This window comes from Camellia sinensis, chromosome 4 (assembly GCF_055761805.1).
Source record: "Camellia sinensis isolate YWXY chromosome 4, ASM5576180v1, whole genome shotgun sequence".
Taxonomy (NCBI): Eukaryota; Viridiplantae; Streptophyta; class Magnoliopsida; order Ericales; family Theaceae; genus Camellia; species Camellia sinensis.
The window spans coordinates 223290972-223300397 of NC_138964.1; the positions used below are offsets into that span (position 1 = coordinate 223290972).

Genomic DNA, 9426 nt, shown 5'->3' on the forward strand with positions numbered 1-9426 from the left:
TTGGTATACTAGAAGTACTATGTCTAGAGGATTGAGTAGATCTATTAAATTTAATTCTAACTGAGCCATCAGTAAATTGTTGAATGTCTTGGATGTCTTGACTAGTTGACTGTTTTTTATTATGTTTGTAATTTTCATTGACTGTAACCCATTGGTCTGGGAGAGTAATATCTTTCCATTCAATCATTTTAGGAATATTTATATTAATATCATTACTACTACTTTGAATTAGTAAAGTTTTGTCTTTTGGGCTTTTGTGTAAAACTTGAACATTTAAATTAGTTTTAATACATTTGTAATAAACACGATAAATTAAAGCAATATATATATTATTTTTCAATTTTTATAGAGTTTAAGCAACTAATCTCCAATATTGATCAAATTGAAAAGTAATCTTTCAAACTATAAAATATTACAGTTTTTTTACAGTTTCAAAACATGATTCTATTAATCATTTATCCTTATTAATCAAACTGGAAAAAAAGTTATGATATTGCAAAATTTTATAGCTTTAAAGCAATGATTCATTTCAGCACAAAAAAAATTAAAACTGTAAAATTTTACAGGTTTCGCCGCCTGTAATTAAAACTCGAAAACAACTTGTTCAGAATTTGAAAATTTTCTCCATTAAAACAGGAAAATAGAAGTCTGTAGTAGAGAAAAGATAGAAAAATTGAGAGATCGAAGGAGAGAAACAGATATAGAGAGAAGATTGTACTCCGACAACTAGTTTTTATTTAGATCTAGTTGGATCTTATATAGATCTACTCAGATCTGATGTAGATTTGAATAGATGCACATCAGATTTGAGTAGATCTACTCATCTCCTTCACCGTTGGTGTGGGTTAAGAAAGGAGTCAATGGTTGCCGGTGAAACAAATCGATGATGGTCGTTGGTCACCGGTGATTATATATTAGAAAGAGAAAGAGAAGAAGTAATGTATGATCGCCGAAAATTATGAAGTGATAGAGGCAGAGAAGAATAAATGCACAGAAAATAATGAAAAAAAAAAACACATAATGAACTTTTGAGCATATCCAAAAAGTTATAAGACTAAATAGACTTCTCCGCTTTTAAATAAGACTCCTAGGTAATTTTTTTTTTAAAAAAAAAACAGCATTGAATATGAATATGGACAATGAGTTAAAAGGGCCCATTCAAATAACACCGCCATGCGGTCAGGAAAAAGCCCAAATTGAGTTGGGCTTCATGTACTGAAGCCCAGGATAGCTACCCCATTGGACTTGTATAATTAAGATTACGGCCCATCAAAGACCCACATGATCTTGGAGCCCTAACGCTCAAATTTCAGTGTCTCTGTTTTTCCCTTTTTTTTTTTTTTTGGGGCTCCAAAGTTGGTAATTTTCTTCCGCTCCAAGAACTCTCTAAAACCCTAAATAGATAGAGAGAATCACACAAATATACACAGTCGAGTAGTTGGATCAATTAGCACTTTGTGTGGATTTGATCATCGAAATTGAAAATTAGGGTTTTGAACTTCACAGAGAGAGAGAGAGAGAGAGCGAGAGTGTGTGTGTGTGTAAATGGCTTTGACGAACTTAATTCTGACGGTGGCAGGAGTGAGCGCAGTGATTCTGCTGATGAGGAGCGATGTGAAGCAAACCTCCACAATCTTCCGTCGAAACGTCCGTCAGATTCGCCAGTGGCTCGAACAAGAGTCCTCCACTGCCGCCAAGTAAGCGTCCATCAAATTATTAGTTTTGTTTTCTGTTTTACAACTACATTTCTTCAAATATATATATATATATATTTTTGTAGTTAGAATAGAACACTAAAATTGTACAGTTTGGGAAGTGAACTAATTGAAATTTTGTCTAGTTAATAAGTTATTCAAGTCTTTCTGTTTGGTTGGGGAATTTGGGGAAGAAATTGAAAAGTAAAAGGAAAATGATGTGTGTAACTAATATTGTGTTTGATTGAAGATTTGAAAAGTAGTGAAATATAAGTAAAATATCCGTATATTTTACCTAATTTTACACGTTTTTTTTCTTTTCTTTTTCAAATTTCTTTTCAAATCTCCAAATCAAACAGAGCGAAATATAGATATATTTTATTTATATTTTACCTTTTTTTTTTTTTTTTTTTTTTTCGTTTTCAAATTCATCCTTAAATCCCCAATCAACAAACAAAGTGGTGTTATAGCTTAATAGTTCTTGAGTTCCAGTAGGTGTAAGAGTAAGTCTTTATGATAGCTTCAGCTTCCTTTTGTAGTGCAAATCTTTTCTGCCTGTTATGTATTTTCATCTTTCTCTGTTGGGTTTCTTATAATCTTTATTTGGAATTGGAAATTTCCTGCAATTTTTATGGCTGGAAGTGGTGTGTAGTTGTCTACTTGGAAATGGGCTCAATTAAATGGTGATGAGCAGACTTCAACAATCGTTTTTCATTGGATATACACAAAGCTAGCCTTTGGCATTAAAGTTCAAGTGACTTCACCAATCCTTTTCCATTAAATATCTTTGCATTAATTTTCCTACTATTTACATTAGTTTTTATTTTTATTTTTATTTTTTATATCAGTTTGTAGTTTGATGTAGATTTATACACATCTGAAACAAAGAAAAGTAAAATAAATAAAGTTTGGGAGGACGATTATTCTATTTTAAGCTCATTTCTTAATACAGGGCTACATTGCTTCACCATTTTTTATGATTTTATGCTTCATCAAATGAGGCCACAATTCATCCCTCTCTATCTGTATCTGTATCTGTATCTGTTACGATTCAAGTTTTTTATCAGAATGAATATAACTTGTGATTTGATTTGATTTTTTCTTATTATTATAGGGAAATGGAGAAGGTTAAACCCAAGGAGTTGCCTGGAAAAGATATTCCCAAGGGAGACAAACACTAGACGTTTTCGATCAGACCCAGGGTTTATATATAGAAACCGCTTATTCTTCCGTTGTCCATGGAATTCAGTCTATGCTTGTATAAAAGCTTGATCAATGTAGTTCACTTAGGACTCAAAATAATTTTTGTTCTATTTTTCTTAGCACTTCCAACGGTACTCAATATAGTCTGATAGACAGTATACCATGAATAAGTGTTTTCATTTTGATGAAGTCTTTTGCTGTAGCATGTCACTGTAATACTTTAGCACAAGATTATTGGCATGCATTTTATTGTGTTCACATTTGTGTGACCAATTTTTCTTCGTTTCTTTCCGTGGAAGACTAGACAAACTATGATCTCACCCTTAGCCGCTTTCAACTTTAACCAACGTGGCTGGACTTTGTGCTTTGTTGGTGGACCTCGTGCCAATTGGATTGGCTAAGATTAGCTTTTGAGGAATGTCTGATTCATTCATGAAATGGACTGCATTTGTGTTCCTCTTCTGGAACCAATTTCTTTTCTTGTTAATTCTGTTTAGCCAGCGAGCTAATGCAACTCAAGATAAGGTCATGGTTGTATTGTAATGGGTGACTTCAATCTGTTTCACATATGTATTGATTGTATGGAATCCAATGTTGTGTTGTTGGTGTTAACTACTATCCTTCCCCACGCTTTACGTGTCCAACCAATGGCTCCATTTGTTTGGGTGAAAAACAGTTTTTCAATTTTTTTTACATTTTCTAGCCGCCTCCACCACCACTATCATATAAGTCAAATAAAATGTTTCCATTGAAAATGGTTTTCTGTTGAAACAAATGGACAAATGGACAGCATAGGTAAAGGTGCAAGCACATATTATATCCACTATCTGCAGGAAGAAATAAATTATATATATGATGTTTGAGTCGGCTGAAGATCATCAATGTGTACACTGGTAAACGAAATCAATCAAGAGCGTTAGAATTCAGTATCTAAGAACCAGAGGAAGAACATCCCAAGAAATAATTGGATCTAAAGAGAACTAGCAGGCGCTTTACAACGGCCATCAAAATGATTTACTTCCAAGAAAATGGAATCACTTGTGAAGCCCCTTCTTCCAAGAAATCGTACGGCGCCACTTGAAATATCTCATTGCAAAGATCGTTGGTGTTGCCGCCCTGAGGAACCAACACTGGAGGCTTCTCCTCCACCACCCCTTGTGAGCGCGAGTATTGAGCTAGACCATCAAATTGGAAGCTCATACCCATTGGCTGATTCGGATGTATCATATCCCGCTGCAATATGTGGGTCAAACTAGTTTCCGAATTCTGTGTCCGGTTTGATGACAGAAGAGAGAGAGCAAGCTTGGAATTGACAGACTGTGCTAATCCATCAGAGAGTATTTTCTGGAAACCCCGACCCCTTTCCGGGGAGGCTCTGTTATTGAAAAGTCGCTGGCAGATGGAAAATTCAGGGACTGCTTGGTTGCTGCTTCTTTCAGGTTCGTTTGCAAGCAAGAATGGGAATCGTTTGTCTCCTCCGTTGTAGACACAGCCTAAAGTATTTGGGGTTGTACTCTGTTGATTGACAACACGTAAGTCTTGGTGGTATTCGGAAACCCTGGGCCATGTGGGAACAGCACCTGTTGTAGAGGTTGTATATGCTTGTGGACCAGTGAAATTCAAGAGTCTGACACCTACATTTTAAGAAGAAATATCAAATCCCAAATTTAATTTCACCCACTCATACTAAAACAAATTAAGCATATTTGATTCCGAAAACAGAGAGCTCATTAACATGTGGGGGATTAGGATGCTCTGTTAGATCATATCATAACAACAGGCAACTGGGTGAACTATAGCTTATCATCACTGTCCTACGAAGTATGACATCACAATTCACCTTAGTTATTTTTGCATTACGTGTCGCTATTAAGTGAATCTATAGATTGGAACGGGAGCCATTAACAGAATTATCATGTACCACAGTGGTTGCCATTTTATATGATGACCTCATGATAATAGATTTTTAAGCCAAAAAAACAACACAAATGGAAACCAATCAATTTCCAAGTAAGTATTTTACACTGCCTTAATATTGTGTTGAAATGGTGAGACACATTTAGGGGCAGGTGTCCCCTCACCTTACAGGCATGTTGCCTGTTAATGGGTTCTCTGATCCTCCCTCTGTTTTGCAATCAATCCTTTCTTCTAAGGCCTCTCTGGAGGCTTTGTAGCCCTGGGACATTTTCTCAGTTAAAAAATGACAGACCTAGTGCACAAGATTCCTGTTAAAGCGGGTCTGAGGACAGCAAGATGTACACAACTTTACTTCGTTTATGGAGAGGAGGTTTCCGCGACTCAAACCCACCACAAGACGCTAACAGTAAGCCTTACCAACCAATCAATGAATTCAACTCCAAAAGTACTAAAATGCAGCATTGTAGATAAATGGAAGCCCAGATCTTGACACAGTGATGTAGTTAAGTTTGAGAAAAGCTCAGCCCACCTGATAGTTCTGTTGATATCAAAAAAGAGAATCCTACAGTGGGTTCTACAGATTTTGTACGACACTTGCAAGCTGGACTTGCTATAGTCAAGCAATTAGTTTGCATAACCCAATATTTTTTTTGATGATCAAACAGTTGTTAGAATGGATTATTTTAGATAGAATGTGTAGGAAAGAATCCAAACCTTGGGGATTGGACAAAAAGCTCCCAGAGCTCATGTAGAAGGCTTCTGGTTGAGGTTTCCTCCGACGCCGGTTGTGACCATCAAGGCGTTTCCTGCAGCTTCGCTTTTCTTCATCAAACTCCCCAAGAGATTGAAATCTACAAAATGACAGATCTAGTTGGTGAAAAACCAGTGCAACCACTGTTTGAGAGAGAGAGAGAGAGAGAGAGAGATTAAATAACCAGTATTGATGACAGGGATATTTCAAAGATAAGCTGAACTCTAACCACTCCTACCAAAAATTAAGTAAATAAATAAAGAAATAAACAAGAAAAACACTTTTGTTTGGTAGAGCTTTTGAAGTTTAATTCTATCCCTTAGCTTGAGTGTGTTGTTTGATTACAGCTTTAAAGAATTAATTCCACACATACTTTTCAAAACACCCACTTTTCAATATCATATGTCACATCACTCAATTCAAACTCTTTTTAAAACTCATAACCAAACAAATTTTCTATACTCAAATCATAATTTCAAAACTCACAAACTCAAAATACAACTCTATTCTCAAATCATAATTCTAAAACTCTACCAAACACAAAGTCTCCCACTTTGTGTCACTAGCACAAGTCTATGGTTTCAAGTCCATAATTATAAGTAAACCCTTTTTTTGCTTGATAAGTAAAAAACAACCTATGTATGCATAGGATGAACATTGTAAATGCATGCACAACAATATTTCACACAAAGGGTATATCCTGTCACACTCCGGTTGAATTTCCTAAACTTAGCTAAATATAGCAATTGCATTCTTGAATTTCTACAAGACAAATAATCAACGAGAGACAATGATGGTTAGAAGATTCTAATTTTTCAGCACAAGTACACTGATTTTTTAATTTTTGATGTCATCATAGTGCATTCATCCATTTTCACCAAAAACTAAGGAGTACCATCAAAATCAAATGTTTCATACAACATGTCCTTGTTCAGATGCTCACGTGTCTGGCAGAACCAGATTTTCATAATCTTTATATGAAAAGTTGTTGTGCTTAAGAACAGTTATACTATATCTGACAGTCCCTTTCAACACAAATCAGGAACCAAAACATGCACGCCAAATATCTTAGCCATTATTATCTTAGCAAGCACGCCAAATATATTCGCTTGCATGCTTTTAATGCAATATGTGAAAGCAAAAAAGCAAATCAAAGAACAAGTGCAGGTGAGAACCTCCATGGGATATGAAAGGATCATTGAAAGCATTCTTGGCTTCATAGTGCATTCATGCAGCAAGATTCAGAATGATTGGACAAGCCAACATATACTAGCAGAATGTATTTCATCGCCTAAAATTGATTTTAAAAGTGTAAGGCAGGTTTTCTTAGGTTGTGTTTAGATTAAGGTATTTGAGGAGTAATTTGTGGAGAGAGAAGGAAAAGTGAATGAAATATAAGCTAGATTATTGTTATTATTTTAACTTTTCCCTCAACAAATCCTCACCCAAATTCTTGATCCAAAAACAGCTTTACCAAATACGGCAAAGCAATTGACTTCTAGTCGCTGGTAATAGGTTTGCCTTCACATCTGGGCCACACATAGACGAGCAGCAATCTGTAGCACAGTTGCTGGAATCTCATTCAAAGCATTGACATAATGAATTCACAACCTAACCGGTTATTACAAAGATAAATGGCATTCAAGAAAGTTTGCAGCTTCAGATTCGTTCATTTTCAAGAGTTTTATAGCTTCACGTGATGAACCCTCCAAGAAAAAGACATCCATGTGAAATTCAGAGAATAATCGTGTCATGTTTAAATAATTGTGAACACATCAAGCCAGGGTCTCCTTCAAACAATTTTTATATTGATTATAGGAATGGTTACATTTATAACAACAAAGCAAAGAAACATTTGTTTAAATTTCTGGCAAACCCAATGAAATTTGAACTTGTGGAATCAGCAGAATAAATTTCTGGAATGCCCAATTCATATATACCTGCTACATTGCTGGCAGAACCGTTGCTCTTTGCCACCGACAATGACAACTGGGGTCTTAGAGTGGCGCTCACACACCCTATGGCGCCGATGATACTCTCTGCAATTACTGAGGTCAGCTATGCACCCGTCCACCAAACATGAAACATTTTGAGTCCCATTAATAGCCCTTGTTCTCTTCAACGACCCTGAAGGTGACGATGCAATCGTGGAGCCTCCTGGTTCCTTCAATTTGTCAATTGACCCATCTCCCAAATCTCCTAATCCACCTAGTTTCAAATCAACTGAAAAGCCTCGCCCATTCTTGTGCACTCCTAAACTACTCGAACCAACTAGTGTCGCCAGGCGGGTATCGTCTTCTCGCCCAAAATCAGTAAAATCCCAACCTGATGCTTTCAATTCCCAGTCCATAGCAACCTTCCACTTTCACTCCTACAATCTATTCTCTGTGATCCCTTCTATCTATCATCTACGAATCAACAAAGATCTAACACAACTTCAACAACTCTACTGAAACTGAATTCACAAAACCATAAATCCCAATTGTTCGAACCATAAAAAACAGAAGAAAAAAAAGAAGAAGAAAAGGAATAAGTAAATCGAAGTCCAGAGAAGTGGGTTTTCCTGATTAAGGCAAAACAACAGAAACCCAGTAGGCAGAATTAGAGTCGTCGAGCTCTGATACGATGAAACTTACCTAAAACGAGACCAATTGAAGACAAAAACGATCCAATTGAGGATAAGTAGGCCGAACAACAACTTTAGGAAGAGCAGTTGAACTAATCTTGGGGTAAGTTGGTAACTACCCCCACATACTCAAAATTGCTTAGAAACCTAAAAGGAGAAAGTATCGCACTTTCAGAAGGCTAGGAATAGAATAAGAACAGCCTAAACTACTTCAAAAAAATTAATTGAAAAACTCACAAATGTCAGATGAGAGTAACAAAACTGAATAAACAATTGAAACCATGAAAAGAAAAATGTGGGAAAATTAGTACTTACACAAACAAATGGATTAGAAGAAAAAAAAGATTTGAGCTTTCCCAGCCATTCATTCCCTGCCCCCCATAAAAAGCATCAAAGAAGAACGGGGGTTACGAGCAGAAGAGAGAGAGAGAGAGAGAGAGAGAAACAGTCCGTACCCTTTGAGTAGAAGGATCAGTAGTACACAAATGAGTTAATGGGTGATCACTCAGTCACTGCAAGAATTATTGGGTTGAGCTTTATATATAGGTTATATGTATAGATTACTATAATAGAGAGAGAGAGAGAGAGAGAGAGAGACACAGAGATGAATGTAGTAAAATAAAATAGAGAAAGTTACTGAAACAGGGACCATTGAAGACTGGGTTGGGTTGGGGGAGAGTGAGATAATGTTGTTGAATTTGACCCTTCTAATTAGGGTTTTTGGTTGGAGAGCATTGGTATTGGTGAAATGGAGAGAAGGGGATGAAAGAAAATGATGAGAGAGAAAAGAAAAGAAGTGGCAAAGAAAGGGACAGAGTGTGGTTGCTGTCTGAGTTTCAACTCTTTGCTAACAACAGTGACAGCTGATCAAAGAAAAAAGTACAGGAAAAAAAGAGTTAAAAAAAAGATCCTCTATCGATACTCCTAAAGTTGATTTGTGAAGTTACCAAAATAACCCACGGACCCACGGAGTTGTGCCATTGTGGTAAGGCCTTGGAGTTTCAGCTCTAGGGTCACAAGTTCAATTTTTTTTTTTGGGCCAATCTCTTGGACGAAGCACTGTTAGTTAGGAGGTTGGACCTTAAGGATGCCTAATCAGCTACTTGGTGTAGGTTTGCTCCTCCGCTGTGCGAGTCCTGACTTAATCGAAGCTTGCCTTGGGAGGTCGGGACAAGCTTCCAGATTATAGTCTCTTACTCGGAACGGCTTGTTTTGGGAGGTCGGGACAAACTTCC

At 36.5% G+C, this 9426-nt stretch overlaps 1 protein-coding gene and 1 long non-coding RNA gene across 7 annotated transcripts; one reads left to right on the forward strand and one right to left on the reverse strand.

Moving 5' to 3' along the window:
- The first annotated feature begins 1279 nt into the window (after positions 1–1279).
- On the forward strand, positions 1280–3155 carry LOC114306366 (uncharacterized). Its single transcript, XR_003644645.2, has 2 exons — positions 1280–1697; positions 2809–3155. It is a non-coding gene; the product is annotated as an uncharacterized LOC114306366 (long non-coding RNA).
- A 570-nt stretch (positions 3156–3725) lies between these two features.
- On the reverse strand, positions 3726–9074 carry LOC114306365 (squamosa promoter-binding-like protein 13A). Of its 6 annotated transcripts, none has more exons than XM_082867683.1 (6): positions 8647–8965; positions 8507–8562; positions 8202–8338; positions 7506–8020; positions 5529–5665; positions 3726–4531 (listed from the first exon to the last, which is right to left on the reverse strand). In XM_082867683.1, exons 4-6 carry the CDS (start codon positions 7913–7915, stop codon positions 3912–3914), a joined length of 1167 nt encoding a protein of 388 aa, XP_082723809.1. In that variant the 5' UTR covers positions 7916–8020; positions 8202–8338; positions 8507–8562; positions 8647–8965; the 3' UTR covers positions 3726–3911. The 6 variants fall into 6 exon arrangements, with proteins under 6 accessions (XP_082723809.1, XP_082723810.1, XP_028107379.2 ...); XM_082867684.1 differs by having other exon boundaries at positions 7506–7973; positions 8647–8927; XM_028251578.2 differs by having other exon boundaries at positions 7506–7973; positions 8507–9074.
- Between the last annotated feature and the right edge of the window lie 352 nt (positions 9075–9426).

Bases quoted from the DNA above. Each gene is read 5' to 3' on its own strand.
- LOC114306365 (XM_028251578.2), bottom strand. From the start codon at position 7,915: ATGGACTGGGAATTGAAAGCATCAGGTTGGGATTTTACTGATTTTGGG. The intron at 5,666-7,505 runs GTATATATGAAT...GTCATTTTGTAG, and splicing joins TTCTGCCAGCAATGTAGCAG to ATTTCAATCTCTTGGGGAGT. The intron at 4,532-5,528 runs GTTTGGATTCTT...CTTAAAATGTAG, and splicing joins CTTTTTGTCCAATCCCCAAG to GTGTCAGACTCTTGAATTTC.